Below are 14,729 nucleotides of genomic sequence, written 5' to 3' on the forward strand. Positions count from 1 at the left end.
TTTCTTTAAAAATTTTGGACCTTCTAAAAAAAACACCCGGTATTGTGTCTGTATTTAAAAAAAAACTGACGATTATTTTCCCCCGGGTTAAATTTCCGCTAACTAAGTACACTTAGTTTTTTTTTGTGTGTGTTTTCTTCTTTCTTTTTATTGTGCGTATTATGAAATGTTTTCTTTATTGTTAATTGAATTTATATTGTCTACCATTCACTATTTTCTGTTGTGTTAATATCTGCTCATTGTTTTTCTACCTTTTGTCCATTCGGCCACCGTTTCCTTGATGTGTTAATCGTGGTGTAGGCCTTGTCAGGAAGTATGCTTTTTCTGCCACATTTAGCCTCACCTCGAAGGCATTTAGTACATAATATGGCCAAGTAAACATACTACTACTACTACTAAGTGATAGACACGATTTTGGGACTACTCTTCAAAGCGTTTTTTTATAATGCATGCAACCGTTGCGTAATAACTAGCCGTAACAGAGTTGTAAGATTAATTGGATGCGGCATGTCATCTAGGAAATTCAACAGACTCTATGAACGTTCCATAGCTTGTGAAATTGTTGTATTAAACATACCGCACCTCATTGTTACCATTTTGAGACATGTCCATGCTGTTGGCTCGGTGAACCACAATTCTTTACCTTGGCCTTTACTTGGCTTTTTGGGACTCACCAGGAGTCTCAAAAGTGGACGGTCCATTAGCGCTTAGTGACTAACGTATCTGTATGCTTTGTCGAGTTGCTTGCAGAAAAGCATATTGCAGAAAAGCAATCAGGGAGTTACTGAGTTATAGGCCTGCAAATTTGCGGTCTTTAAGTTTTGCGGTCTTTAAAAACTTCTTACCTCTTCTTTGATCAGAACCAAGCTCCCCATCGGCCATTACTATACACTCCGAACCCTCTCGGAGTCGAATAACATGGCTGCCCCCGACAATGTGGAACGGCGTCCTCGATGGCTACGCAGTGAAAGTCTGCAACTTCGTGTATCCATGCCACGGGGACCGATCAAGCAGCTCTTGCAGAGAATACAACACATCTGAAACCTGGCAAGAATTTGAAAGCACTGTCGATACCTCGTACTGCATCGTTGTGACGGCTATCGCCCGCTGCGGGAGCCAGGTCCTGGAGAGCCGGCAAACTGCTACGAGAGTTCGAACGCCAGCATTTTGTAAGTTGTTAACAGTTGATGCTTATAGATTTTTCTATAATGTACGTGCTTCAAACTCTGCTTTATAGTTACTTAAGGCTGTCTTGTTTTGCAGACTGGTGTGTTAATGCAGTGGGCCGCTACTGGGCCCTGTCATTGTTTTCTGATCATTCATTTAGCTCTCATATTTACGGGCGATGAGGAGTATCCCATAGCAATGCTTTCAGTGAGAAGTCTTTTACTGAAAAAGCAGCACCATGCTTGCAGCAAGCGAAGAAAGACTGCCACTGTACTGCAGCATGGCAAGACACCTTGGAAAGCAATCAAACTACTTATGACGGCTGCCATTCAATGTGCCTATACACCTCGATTCTGCAAAAAAGGATCGTTAGTAACGCGGCTTTGAAAACGATGCCACCGATGATTTTTTTGTGTATGTGTAGACGTGTTGCAGTACGTTGCATTTGAGAATCAGAGCGCCGACATGCTAGTTTAAGGGATAAAAAGTTATTACAAGATTTTCGAAATGGTGTCTTTGCGGTTATCTACCATGGGAAAGCTCCTGAACCGAAGAAGCTTTTAACATGCGCGCACGTGTGGTTACGACAGGGTTATAAAAGGTTATAGAATACTTCGCACCCACTCCCTCACTTGAAAGAAAAGTTATCTTGTGAAATATTGTAGTAGCGATCGCTAATTCCGTTTTTTAGCTCCGTAGCCAGCTTTCAGCTCTTCATATCGTAGGCTCGCCTTGGTTGCCAAAATCAGCTTTCTATCACAAAGTTTTCACGGTTGGTGATTTGTACTGATCAGTATAGAGAATAGTTGTGAGCTGCTTTTGGTTTTGAGCTGTTCTTTGCTGTGCAGAAATCTCAGAGACTAATAACAAATTTAAATTATTTTTCTCGTGGCCTTACGGAGCACTAGTCGGTAAGATGTTCGAAGAACTGGGAAGCGATCTCACGTGAAGATACTTAGTGGTGTTGATCAGGTTGCTTCTGTGTCCGACTGGTTAGCGAGATCCCACCCCACCTACACGTTGGGGCCACAAACGGATGCTTCCATGACCTGAAACCCTCAGTAGGAAAAGCAGATTTTTTTTGCCCTCTCTAGGAAGGCGAGCATGTGGCTACGTAGATGTTTTGTAGAAAACGTACGCAGCGAATCCAAGCATAGTGCATTTCATTTATGCATGGAGTTCCTCCATTGTGGTCTTTTGGTAGACTGTTTATGCTTCTGTTTACAAATGCCCTTTTACAATCCCTAAAATGCTATGAGAAACAAATATAAAACACTTCCGAGGAATTTCTATCAAGCAGTCAGGATTTGACCCAGAAAATGGCATTTTTCTGAAATCATTTGGTGACGTAGCTTGCCGGACACAGTATCAATGGTAAGCAGAGAAATAGCTAATTACTTAAGGCTATCGCTGTTCGTTATAAAGGAATACAAAACGTGACGTAAGAATATTCGTGGCGCAAGCAGGAGCGCACAAATTTTATCACAAGAAATTAGACATTTTTATCCAGTCGGCAGTAGTATATGTGGTGTAAATACTACGCATCTGCAACGCACAAACCGCAGTATACGAATTACACCACAACCTGAATAGGTGCTCTTGTTTTAGATGAATTCAATTTTCCTTCTTTTTTTCTTGGAACCAGAACAGCGCACTATAAACTTCGATCACTAAGACTTATAGCACATATGTTCGCTCTAGCATTTCGGCTTATGTGAGAATGTTCATCTTTTGGTGTTATTAAGAGAATATATACAAAAGGGAAGAAACTAGTGAAGTGGTAGCCAATAAACTAGTTACCAGCAAGAGGGAAATTCGAGGAATTCAAGATGCCGCCGCAAAAAGAGTTATTCGACTTTAACTAGATCTTACTGCTCAAACAATAAACAATAATTCCTCAGCTATTACTACAGAGTTTTGCAGTTGAAGTGAGCGGTAGCATGGTTCGTCAGGATGAAGACAAGCTATCTCAGAAGAGAAAAGATGTGATTACGAAACGCCAAAGCATGAAAGCCTCTAACCCGAAGGACAGAACATTACTGGTAGAGCTATCTAAGTTAATCAATAAGAACAAGGTGGCCGATGTAAGGAGGTTTTGATATCACTGTAATCGAGCGTGCTCTGAGGAAGAACAATGGTAGCCTAAAAGCGGTGAAGAGGAGAGTACCCATATGCAAAAATCGGACGTATTTGCTAATAGTCAAGAGGGCAATGTGAACAGCAACTCCAATAAGTTAGTTAAACTACCCGAAGAGTACTACAGAAATTCATTCACCTGCCAATGTAATCAGCACGTCAATGACACAGGCTTTAGCTCACGCCAGTGGGACATCCCGCCAGGAACGAAAGAAAATGAAAGCCTTGGGAGCAGTGCAAAAAAAGAAAGCGGCTGGTGAGCATCAAGTGACAGCAAATGTGTTGAAGTACGGAGGGGATATTGTGCTAGAAAAACTTGCCGCCCTGTATAAGCAATAAGTTATGACCTCGAGCACACCAGAAGTTTTGAAGAACCGTAACAAAATCGGGGTGCATAAGGAAAGAGACCTCAAGGACTTGAAAAATCGGCCGGTCAGTGTACTGGATTTTCCCTACAAGAGATTTACTAAGGAAATTGCTAATAGCAATTACTAATAGCTTAGACTTCGATCAACCAAACGATCACGCAGGCTTTTGTAAAGGATACGCGATAACAGACCATATTCACGCCATCAGTCAGGTTATAGAGAAATGCGCAGAATGTAGCCAACACCTACATATATACCATTAGTTACGAGAAAACATTTCACTCAGTGGAAGCCTCCGCAGTCGTGAAGTCATTGCGGAGTCGGTGTGCAACAGAGTTCGGCCGTGAAATTACAGAAATTCGTCTAAAACAACCCCACAGGAACCATAGTCCTGAATAAATTAAGCAACAAAATTCCAGTAAAGTAGGATGTCAGGAAGGGAGAGACGGTCTTGCCAATGCTATTCACCGCCTGTTTACAGGAGGTATTCCGAGGCCTGGAGTGGGAGGAATTGGCGATCATAATTACTGTAGAATACCTAAGTAATTCGGGATTCCCTGAAGACTTTGGCTTTTTATATCACTCAGCACATGAACTGCTCAGCATGGTCAAAGAAACAGGCAGAAGGAAACGTTGTGTCTAAATATTAAGACACAGACAGCCAAAGTAAAGTTCAATAAACCCGCAAGAAACAGCTGTTCATAATTGGTAGCGAGGTGCTGGAAGTAATAAAGGTGAACGGCTATTTATGGCAAGTAGCAACCGCGGATCCTAGTCCTGAAAGGTAAGTAATTAGAATAAGAATGGGGTGGAGAACATAAGGCAGGCGCTCTCAGATGATAGTTGTCAATATCCTTCTCCAAAAAAGCGAACAGCTGTATCTTAGGGGAACTCATTTATGGGGCGCAAACTTGTACACTAATGAAACGGGTTCAGCTTAAGTTAAGGACACCGCAGCGAGCTATGGAAAGAAAGGTGATATGTGCAACGTTGACTGACCGCAAACCGGAAGCGGGCAGAGTGGATGAGGGAAGAATCGTGGGTCAACGACGTCCTAGTCGAAATCAAGAGGAAAAAATGGGCTTGGGCAGGGGATGGAGTGGATTTGAAGAGAGGGCAAGCCTAGAAGCGGGATGCGGAAAGTTATGCGGGCGGATGAGATTTAGAAGCTTCCAGGGATCAGGCGTCCAAAGCTAGCAAGGAACAGGGTTATTTGAAGAGACGTGGGCGAGGCCTTTGCCCTGCAGTGCGCGTAGCCAAGCTGATGTTGACGATGACGGTCATCTATATATGAGTTGGCACGTGCAATTATGAAGGTAAAGCTGCTTAGAAGGCAACGAATCTTACTTCTTTTGAAACTTAGCACACAGTAATTCTGCTTTAAATGTATATTTTTATCGTAATCAGCTCCAACGAATCCTATGCAGCTCCACCCGAAGTGACGAACTTGACCTTGAAAGAGGTTGGCAACGACTCCTTCACCGTCGCTTGGAATCACCCAAATGACCATTTCGACTACTATACAGTCGAGGTCCTTGATCCTGGGCAGTTAACCACAGGGTCTTGCCGCTCGGGCACCATCCTTCCAAGCAACAAGACTAGCGTCCCCTGTGATCGCCTAGAGCCCTGCAGAAGGGTGTCCTTCAAGATCAGCACACACATCAGTGGACCCCCTGCCCGCACTTCAGCTGGTGTCACGTACGAAGGAATACTCGTCAGAGGCGGAGGTATGACTTTGTACTTTAAGCACAAAAACTGAAAGCGCGAGAACAATTTCTCTTCCCTCTGTGAAAGCTGACAGGAAATAAATTGATTGCACGCTCGCTAACGTGTACCCAGAACGTGAAAACTCCTTGTGGAAGGGGATTGCATGTCTTGAAGACTGTCGCATATCCTAGAGAAACTAATATTATGTAAACTGCTTCAACGGGAATCTTCATGGGAAGGCTACAGGAAAACCACCGTACAGTGTGTGCTATTCCGTCAAATTCTACCACGTGCTCTGTTTGAACAAAAACAGAAGTGTGGACGCCAAATGGTTATGAATGTAGAAATCTATTCACAAAGCCTATTCTTCGTGGAAGCTTATTTCTCGAGCGAGTTTTTCAAAGCGTAAACGACGGCAGATAAACTTTGCAAAAGTAAGAACGGCGAAGCAACGAAAGATGATGAGCATTGCGCACAGCAGAAGAACAAATCTATTTCAATTGGCTCACAGGAAAAGTTAAGCACCACGTTCCACAAGTAAATGTTCCCAAGCTTTTAAACCGACAACCTTCTCCTCGACTACGAGCCCAACTTAGAGTTGTTTAGAGAAGATGGCTATTTCGCACTCTTTATTTCGTTCTGGAACGTAAGGAAATAATTAATGCTAGTTTGATGACTTATTAAGCATTAGCTTCTACATAAAAAGTGTAGACTGTTGGGTGGTTCCACTTCGTCCCCTAAAACAGCGCACTTAAATGTTTACAAGAAACCGTGTACTTAAAGACTTTTATCCCCCACAACGTGTCTCTCTTTTACTCTTCCTGTCCCTTATCTTTTCCTTGCGCTGTATATCATCATGCAGAACAAGCTATCCCGTCGACTCGCTTTTGTAAATGAAAACATGTATGTGCCCTTGTTAAAAATTCTTTGCCTGCCAAATATCGCCTGCGGTAGCCACATCACTAAGAGCGATGTGGATGTTCTTTTTTAAATTGTTTGCAAATGGAAGTACATCACAGGGCTTGTGCATACTTTTTTAATATACTACGGCCAGTGAAAAGTTGTGCCTTTGAATCCTGCAGTCGGAGGACACCGCTTACATCGGGCGTTACTTCTGTGTCCTCTGTGTTGTTGATCGGTTCTGCATGTATGCAGGAAGCTGTTAGGAAGCCGCGATGCTTATATCTTACCAGTGTTTCTTTTATTTCCCTCCTAGATCAATGGAAGAAAACGTTTGGATCGACAGCTGGCCGCGATACGGCAAAAATCTGGCCGGTGGAGTCGACATCCAAGACCTGTCTCACCGGATGCACCGGCCGCTGTCAGGATCCAGACCGCAACTACCATGATGTCACATGCCATATCTCTAGCGGCCGTCTTTCCAGTGCAGATGTGCACGGGCTCCGCTCGGGCACTGATTACAAATGTGTCCTAAAGCTGATCTACGAAACCAGCAGATCGAGTCGTGAAACTGGCTTAAATGTGTCGTTCAGCACTGACCGTGAGTATTTATGAACGCAAATATTAGTAACATTTGGAGTAATTGAACAAAGAAAAACATAGCTGTTTATTTTGTGTGAAGAACAAAAACGACTCCACAGTGACGAAGGAACAACGGTACACGATCTGGCAGTCGTTTCTGCGTTTCTACATATGCGTGCCGTGGGTTTAAGCGCTTCATCTTCTACACAATAAGCCCCAACTTAGACCTCGACATGTTCTGTTGCTCTTGCTACTACAACCATTTCGGTCTAATTTCCTCGGTATATGCGCCGAATTTTGTCCCCGATGTCTCTGACAGATGGCCGTTATAAATGTGCAAATTACTTAAAAAGATGATCGCTCCATAATAGAATGAGGAGTATGACCTCCTATTTTTCAATAGGAGAGCCTATTTTATGACCAAGATGAATTAAATGCGACGACTAAATAAAGCGTGACTGAAATTTTTGTACTCCGCTGGGTAAAAATCACTTAAGGACCAAATTTTGAGGCGTTGTTTTCAACGATGTAACGCTGTTTTTACCATAGAACTACAAGATATAAATTATTTTTGTTTTCTCTATTTAATAAGACCGATTATTTTTCGCGTGTTTTGCTTCAATGACATTGACAGGTGTTTCCATTATGAATATTCCTCTATTAGCTAAAAAGTGCTACCCCACCTGCTAATTATCTATTCATATGCTGGAGTTAATTCTTAAGTTCCGTCATACAGTTTCGTGCGTAGGTTTTGTTATGAGACACCTAAGCTTCTGAGCCATGCGTTGCGGAAATATCGTTCTAAAAAGTACCACTCAGAAAAACAAAGTAATGTTCAATAGTCCCGCAAGAAAATAGCAGTTTAGAATTTGTAGCGAGGTGCTTGAAGCAGTGAATTAAAACGTCTATTTAGGGCAGGTAGTGACCGCTGATCCGGGTCATGAAAGAGAAATAACAGGAATCAGAATGGGGTGGAGAACATATGGCAGGTTCTCTCAGATCATGAATGGCAGTTGCCAATATCCCTCAGTAGTAAAGTGAACAGATCTATCTTGCTGGAATGCATTTATGGGGCACGAACGCATAGAATAACGAAAGGGGTTCAGCGTGGGTTAAGGAAAAAGCAGCGAGCTATAAAAAGAAAGATATGTGCAACGTTAGAGACCGGAAGCGGCTGAGGGGAGGAAGGACCAAACGCGGGTTAACGACATCCTAGCCGAAATCAAGAGGAAGAAATGGGCTTGGGGCAGGGCATGTAATGCGAAGGCAGGATAACCACTGGTCCACAAGGGTAACGGTGTGTGTTCCAAGAGAGGGCAAGCGTAGCAGGACGATGCGGAAAGTTAAGCGGGCGGATGAGGTTAAGAAGTTTCCAGGGATACGGTGTCCGCTGCTCGCAAAGGGCATGGTTAGCTGAAGAGTCGTGGACGAGGACTTTTGCTCTCCTGTTAGCGTAGTCATGCTGATGATGACGATGATGGAGAGAGAGAGAAAGGAATTTTAATGAGGGAAAGGTGGAGAGGTCGGCCGGTGGTAACATGGCCGACCACATGAAGGCAAAGCTGCTTAAATGGCAACGAAACATAACGTCTCTTGGAGCGTAGGATAGTGTAATTGAACGGTAACTATCAATTTTTATTGTAATCAACTGAACGAATATCTACTGCAGCTTCACCCGGCGTCATGAACTTGGCCCTGAAAGAGGTTGGCGACGACTCCTTCACCGTCACTTGGGATTACCCAAATGACGAATTCGACTACTATACGATCGAGGTCCTTGATGCCGGGCAGCTCTACACAGGGTCTTGCCGCTCGGGGACCATCCTTCCAAGCAACAAGACTAGCGTCACCTGTGACCGCCTGGAGCCCTGCAGAAGGGTATCCTTCAAGATCCGCACACATATCATCGGGCCGCCTGCAAGCACCTCAGCTGAAATGACACTCGAAAGAATACTCGTCAGAGGCGGAGGTATGACTGTGTTTTCAGCATAAAAACTAAAATCGGCTGAACAATTTCTCATCCTAGAATGAAAGCCGAAAAGAAAAACAAAACTGATTTCATGCTCGCTAGCGTGTATCCTGAACGTGAGAACTGCCTCGGAAAACCGATTGTACGTCTTGTACGCTGCCGCATATAGTAGAAAAGCTACTGGTATGTGAAGTGGTTCAATGGGAATTTTGTTTGGGAAGTCTACAGACATTCCACCTTATAGTACTTCCTATTCCCGAAATTTCTGCCACGTGATCTATCTGAAAAAAAACGAAACTATGGATACCCAACGTTTATTCGTGTAAATATCTATTCACAAAGCTTATTCTCCTGGAAGCTTATCTCCCATACGGATTTTTGAAGGCATAAATGACACCGGATAAACTGTGCAAAATTAACACGGCAAAACAACGAAAGCTGAGGAGAATTCTGCATAGCAGCATGCACAAAGTTGTTTCAGTTGGCTCACAGGAAAAGTTACGCACCACGCTCCCTAGGTAAATGTTCCCAAGCTTTTCAAACCAACCGCCTTCTCCTTGACTAGAAGGCCAACTTAGAATTGTATAGATAAGGTGGATATTCGGCACTTTTTATTTCGTACTGCAACGTAAGAAAATAATTATCTACAAGCTTGAAAACTTACTAAGCATTAGCTTCAACAAAAAAAGTGTAGGTTGTTGGATAGTTCTACTACATCTCCTAAAACAGCGCACTGAAATGTTTACAAGAAGAGTTTAGTTAAAATTTTTCATTCCCACCCGTGGCTCTCTTTTACTCCTGCTGTCCCTTGTCTTTTCCTTGCTCTGTATATTATCATGCAAAACCAGCTAGCCTGTCAACTCGCTGTTGTAAGTGAAAAGAAATCTGTGTCCTTGTTAAAAAATCTTCTCCCGCCAAATATCGACAGCGGGAGCGACATCACTACCCGCGTTGTGTTTGTTCTTTTTTTAAATTGTTGGCAGTTGGAAATATATCGCAGCGCTTGCGCATATTTCCTTACTAAACTACGGCCAGTGAAAACTTGTGGCATTGAATCCCGCACTCGGAGTTCACTGCGTACTCCGGGCGCTCCTTCTCTGTACTCTCAGGTCTTGATCGGTTCTGCATGTATGCGACAAGCTGTTAGAAAGCCACGATGCTTATATCTTAGCTGTGTTTTCTTTCTTTCACTCGTAGATAACTGGAAGAAATCGTTCGCAAAGCAAGTTGGCCACGACTCGGCGAAAATCTGGCCTGTAGAGTCGACATCCAAGACTTGCCTCACCGGATGCACAGGCCGCTGCCAAGATCCAGACCGCCATTACCGTAATATGACATGCCATATCTCTAGCGGCCGTCTTTCCAGTGCAGATGTGCACGGGCTTCGCTCCGGCACTAATTACAAATGTCACCTAGAGCTGATCTACGAAACCAGCCGGTCGGTGATAGGAACGACCTTCATTGCTTCGTTCACCACTGCGTGTGAGTATCTATGCTTGCAAATATTAGCAACATTAGGAGTACTTGAGCAAAGAAAAACATAGCGCTTTGTGTAGTGTATGAAGCACAAAAGCGATTCTTCAGTGACGAAGGAACAACAAGACACGAGCTGGCAGTCGTTTCTGCGTAGCACATATGTGTTCCGTGGTTTTAAGCGCTTCATCTTCCACATAATAAGCAACAACTTGGACCTCGACGTGTTTGGTTGCTCTTGCTGCTACGACCAGTCTAAACTTGCTTCCTCGACATTTGCTCCAAATGTCATCACCAATGTCCATTAGGTATGGCCGTTATAAATGTAAAAATTAGTTAAGAAGATGATCCCTCCATCTTTTTGTAGTGAACTTCATGATGTGCTCAATCGAATTTTAGTTAGGTTTCCTTCTTCGCCAATCTTTTTACTTGGGGATTTCAACATGCCAAAAATAAATTGGTCTGGCGCGTTTCCTTCCACTCTAGATTCGTCGCCTGACACGATTGGTTTCACAAATCTGTGCAATGACTTCAATTTCTCCCAGCTCATTACCCAGCCAACCCGTACCACCACTACTAGCGCGAATATTCTTGATCTTGTTCTAACTACGCTTCCTGAACTAGTTCATTCATTGGCAATTCTACCAGGCCTCAGTGACCACTCCTTCATCCAGTTTGAGCTTAAAGACACTAACACACGTGTGCGATCCAATCCCAAATATATCAGAGATTATTCAAAGGCAAATTTTCTGTCGATTAACGCAGAACTCGAAATCTTCTTAGGTGAGTGCATGCCAAACTTTTATAACCGTTCTGTGGAAACGAACTGGCATCTTTTTAAAGAAAAGGTTGATTTTCTCGTCCAAAAATACATACCTTTACGCGTCATATCAGGCAAGCAACGTTCCCCGTGGTTCACTACCGCATTAAAACGCCTTTTAAGTAAAAAAAAACGAGTTTATCGCAGGGCGAAAACCACCGGTTGCTCTGATCACTGGAATTTGTATCGTGCCATAACATCTGATTATCGAAAAGCCTTGAAAAACGCCAAGCAGGTTTTTTTCCAGAGTACGCTTCCGTCTTTGTTGGTTGATAATGCCAAAAAATTTTGGAACATCATTTCTGGTCCTAAGCATAAAGCAATAGCTCTAAACGATAGCAGCGGCGCAGCCATTCCTTCATCAGAGTGCCCTCAAGTGCTCAATGACGCCTTCTCTAATGCTTTTTTACAGCAATCATCTGTTTCTCTGCCCTCTTTTCAGTCTGTGCAGAATCCACTAATGGACCCAATTGTGTTTGACAGTATTGGTATAGAAAGTCTAATTAATAATCTCAAAATTTCTTCATCTTCGGGAATCGACGACATAAATTCTAAGTTTTTAAAGAATACAAGTGTTTATTCTTCCATTTACTTGTGTTCACTGTTTTCGCAATCTTTGAATTCAGGACAGCTGCCCGGGGACTGGAAGGTGGGTAAGGTGGTACCAATATTTAAGTCTGGTGATGCTCATTGTGCCCTTAATTACAGACCCATATCATTAACAAGTGTCCCGTGTAAACTGTTTGAACATGTCATTTTTTCTAATCTGGTTAAATTTCTAGAAAAACATTCGTTCTTTTTCCCTCATCAGCATGGCTTTCGTCAATCATTTTCTTGTGAAACACAACTCATTTCCTTCACCCATGATTTATTTGACGCATTAGACAAGGGACTTTTCATTGACTGCGTATTTTTAGATTTTCAGAAAGCATTTGATCTTGTTAATCACCAACTACTTTGTTTTAAGCTCGGTAAACTGAACATCGACCCAAACATTCTTTCATGGATCGAAAGTTTTTTGCGTAACAGAACTCAATTCGTCACTGCAAATAACGCTGATTCCTCACCATGCTCTGTTACCTCCGGCGTGCCTCAAGGTTCCGTACTCGGGCCGCTATTGTTTCTAATATACATTAACGACCTGCCAATTTCTAATAACTCCACAATTAGGCTTTTCGCAGATGATTGCGTTATTTATCGAGTAGTCAAATCCGCTTTAGACTCATCCATACTTCAAAGTGACCTAAATAAGGTATCTAATTGGTGTAATAATTGGCTCATGAGACTGAATACTAACAAGTGTAAGGTCATGCGTATTTCACACCGATCTGCTAACGAAAGTCTTATTCCCTACAATATTTCAGGTACTCTCCTTGAGCAAGTTACCGCATATAAATATTTAGGGGTTCATATAACTTCTAACCTTTCATGGCAGGCACGTGTTGATTATGTTGTTAACAATGCTAACCGCATGCTTGGCTACTTGCGTCGTAATTTTTCCATGGCTCCATCTTCTTTAAAACTGCTACTTTATAAAACCTTAGTTAGATCTAAATTAGAATATGCGTGCTCTGTGTGGGACCCGGGACATGAAACTCTTACTAATCAGTTAGAGTCAGTACAGAATCGTAGCGCCAGATTTATTTTGTCTAGCTTTTCCCGCACTGCTAATGTAACTGCAATGAAAAATACTTTGAACCTTCCTAGCCTTTCCCTTCGTAGAAAACTCGCGCGAATGCTAACTTTTCACAAGATTTACTACCAAAATCATCAGCTAAAACGGGATCTTTTATCTGAACCATCATTCATATCACCTCGCACGTATCATCGCCACAAGGTACGCATTCCTTACTGCCGAAGCAATCCATACTTCAACTCATTTATACCCAAGACGGCGAGCGATTGGAACCACCTGCCCACCTTGGTTGCCGATATTTCTGACACCTGTTTATTTAAAAATGCCGCGGAAAACTATGTGTTTGACTAGGCTGTTTTGTTACCTAATCTGATATGTATTTTGTTCAAGCTTACGTTTTTTTCTTTCTTTGCTGTATTACATTACATTTTGCATTTACTTTTTGTTTCCATTTTGCTGCATTGTCTATACTTTTTTTAACCACTCCCTTCTGTAACGCCCCACTGGGGCCCTGAAGGTATTGTAATAAATAAATAAATAAATAATAGAATGAGCAGTATGACCTCCTATTTTTAAACAGGAGAGCCTTTTTTATGACCAAGGATAATTAACTGCGACAATTAAAAACAGTATGACTGAAATTTTGGTACACCGCTGGGTACAAATCTCTTAAGTAAAAAAATTTGAGGCGTTGTTTTAAACGCTGTTAAGCTGTTTTTACCATATAACAGCGAGATATAAATGATTGTTGTTATCTGTGTTTAATAAGCGCGGTTATTTTTTGCGTCTTTTGCTGAAGAAGGCGTTGCAGGACGTTGACAGGTGTTGACACCATAGGTATTCCTCTATTAGATAACAACTGTGACATCACCTGCTAATTACCTATTTATATGCTAGGATTCATACCGAAGTTCCGACAGACAGTTCAATGCATAGCTTTTCTGAGTAGACGCCTAAGTTACTGAGGCATTGCAGAGCTGAAGGAAGGGTCGAAATATTACAACACAGAAAACCAAAGTAATGTTCAATAGTCCCGGAAGAAAACAGCAGTTCAGAATTGGTGGCGAAGTGCTGGAAGCAGTAAACTAAAACGGCTATTTAGGGTAGGTAGTGACCGTTGATCCCGGTCATGAAAGGGAAATGACCAGAATAAGGATGTGGTGGAGAACATACGGCATGTTCTCTCAGATCATGAATGGCAGTTGCCAATATCCCTATGTAGAAAAGTGAACAGCTCTATCTTACTGGAACATATTTATGGGTCAGAAATGTGTAGAATAAAGAAAAGGGTTCAGATTAAGTTAAGGACAACGCATTGAGGAATAGAAAGAAAGACGATATGTGCAACGTTGAGAGACCGGAAGTGGGCAGGTTGAATGAGGGAACGAATGTGGGTTAACTACATACGAGTCGAAATCACGAGGAAGAAATGGACTTAGCCAGGGCATGTAATGCGAAGGCAATATAACCGCTGGCCAGCAAGGGTAAAGGTGTGGGTTTCAAGAGACGGCGAGCGTAGCAGGACGATGCGGAAAATTATGCGGGTAGATAAGATTAAGAAGTTACGGTGTCCGCAGCTCGCACAGGACACGGTTAATTGAAGAGTCGTGATTGAGGCCTTTGCCCTGCATTGGGCGTAGTAAGGCTGATGATGACGATGATGGTTGTCTAAGTATGAGTTGGCACGTGCAATTCCGAAGGCAACGCTGCGTTAATGGCAACGAATCTTACGTCGTTTGGAACGTAGCGCCAAGCAATTGAACTCTAAATCTCTATTTTTTAACCTAATCAGCTGAAATGAATATCTACTACAGCTGCACCTGACGTGGCGAACTTGACCCTGAAAGAGGTTGGCGACGACTCCTTCACCGTCACTTGGGATTACCCAAATGACGAATTCGACTACTATACGATCGAGGTCCTTGATGCCGGGCAGCTCTACACAGGGTCTTGCCGCTCGGGGACCATCCT

General features: G+C 42.8%; 1 protein-coding gene across 1 annotated transcript; it reads left to right on the forward strand.

Moving 5' to 3' along the window:
* The first annotated feature begins 864 nt into the window (after positions 1 to 864).
* On the forward strand, positions 865 to 8,852 carry LOC149328794 (tenascin-like). Its single transcript, XM_089559093.1, has 4 exons — positions 865 to 1,169; positions 5,099 to 5,398; positions 6,595 to 6,879; positions 8,530 to 8,852. The coding sequence occupies exons 1-4, from the start codon at positions 935 to 937 to the stop codon at positions 8,850 to 8,852; spliced, it is 1,143 nt and encodes a 380-aa protein (XP_089415219.1). The 5' UTR covers positions 865 to 934.
* The last annotated feature ends 5,877 nt before the right edge of the window (positions 8,853 to 14,729 follow it).

Source organism: Amblyomma mixtum, chromosome 9 (genome assembly GCF_055824585.1).
Source record: "Amblyomma mixtum isolate Tamu chromosome 9, ASM5582458v1, whole genome shotgun sequence".
Classification (NCBI taxonomy): Eukaryota; Metazoa; Arthropoda; class Arachnida; order Ixodida; family Ixodidae; genus Amblyomma; species Amblyomma mixtum.

What these genes read in the sequence shown, in the direction of transcription:
- LOC149328794 (XM_089559093.1), top strand. Translation starts at nt 935, where the DNA reads ATGTGGAACGGCGTCCTCGATGGCTACGCAGTGAAAGTCTGCAACTTC. An exon ending in AGTTCGAACGCCAGCATTTT is followed by an intron (nt 1,170 to 5,098) that starts GTAAGTTGTTAA and finishes AATCCTATGCAG; the next exon opens with CTCCACCCGAAGTGACGAAC. An exon ending in TGTGTCGTTCAGCACTGACC is followed by an intron (nt 6,880 to 8,529) that starts GTGAGTATTTAT and finishes TATCTACTGCAG; the next exon opens with CTTCACCCGGCGTCATGAAC.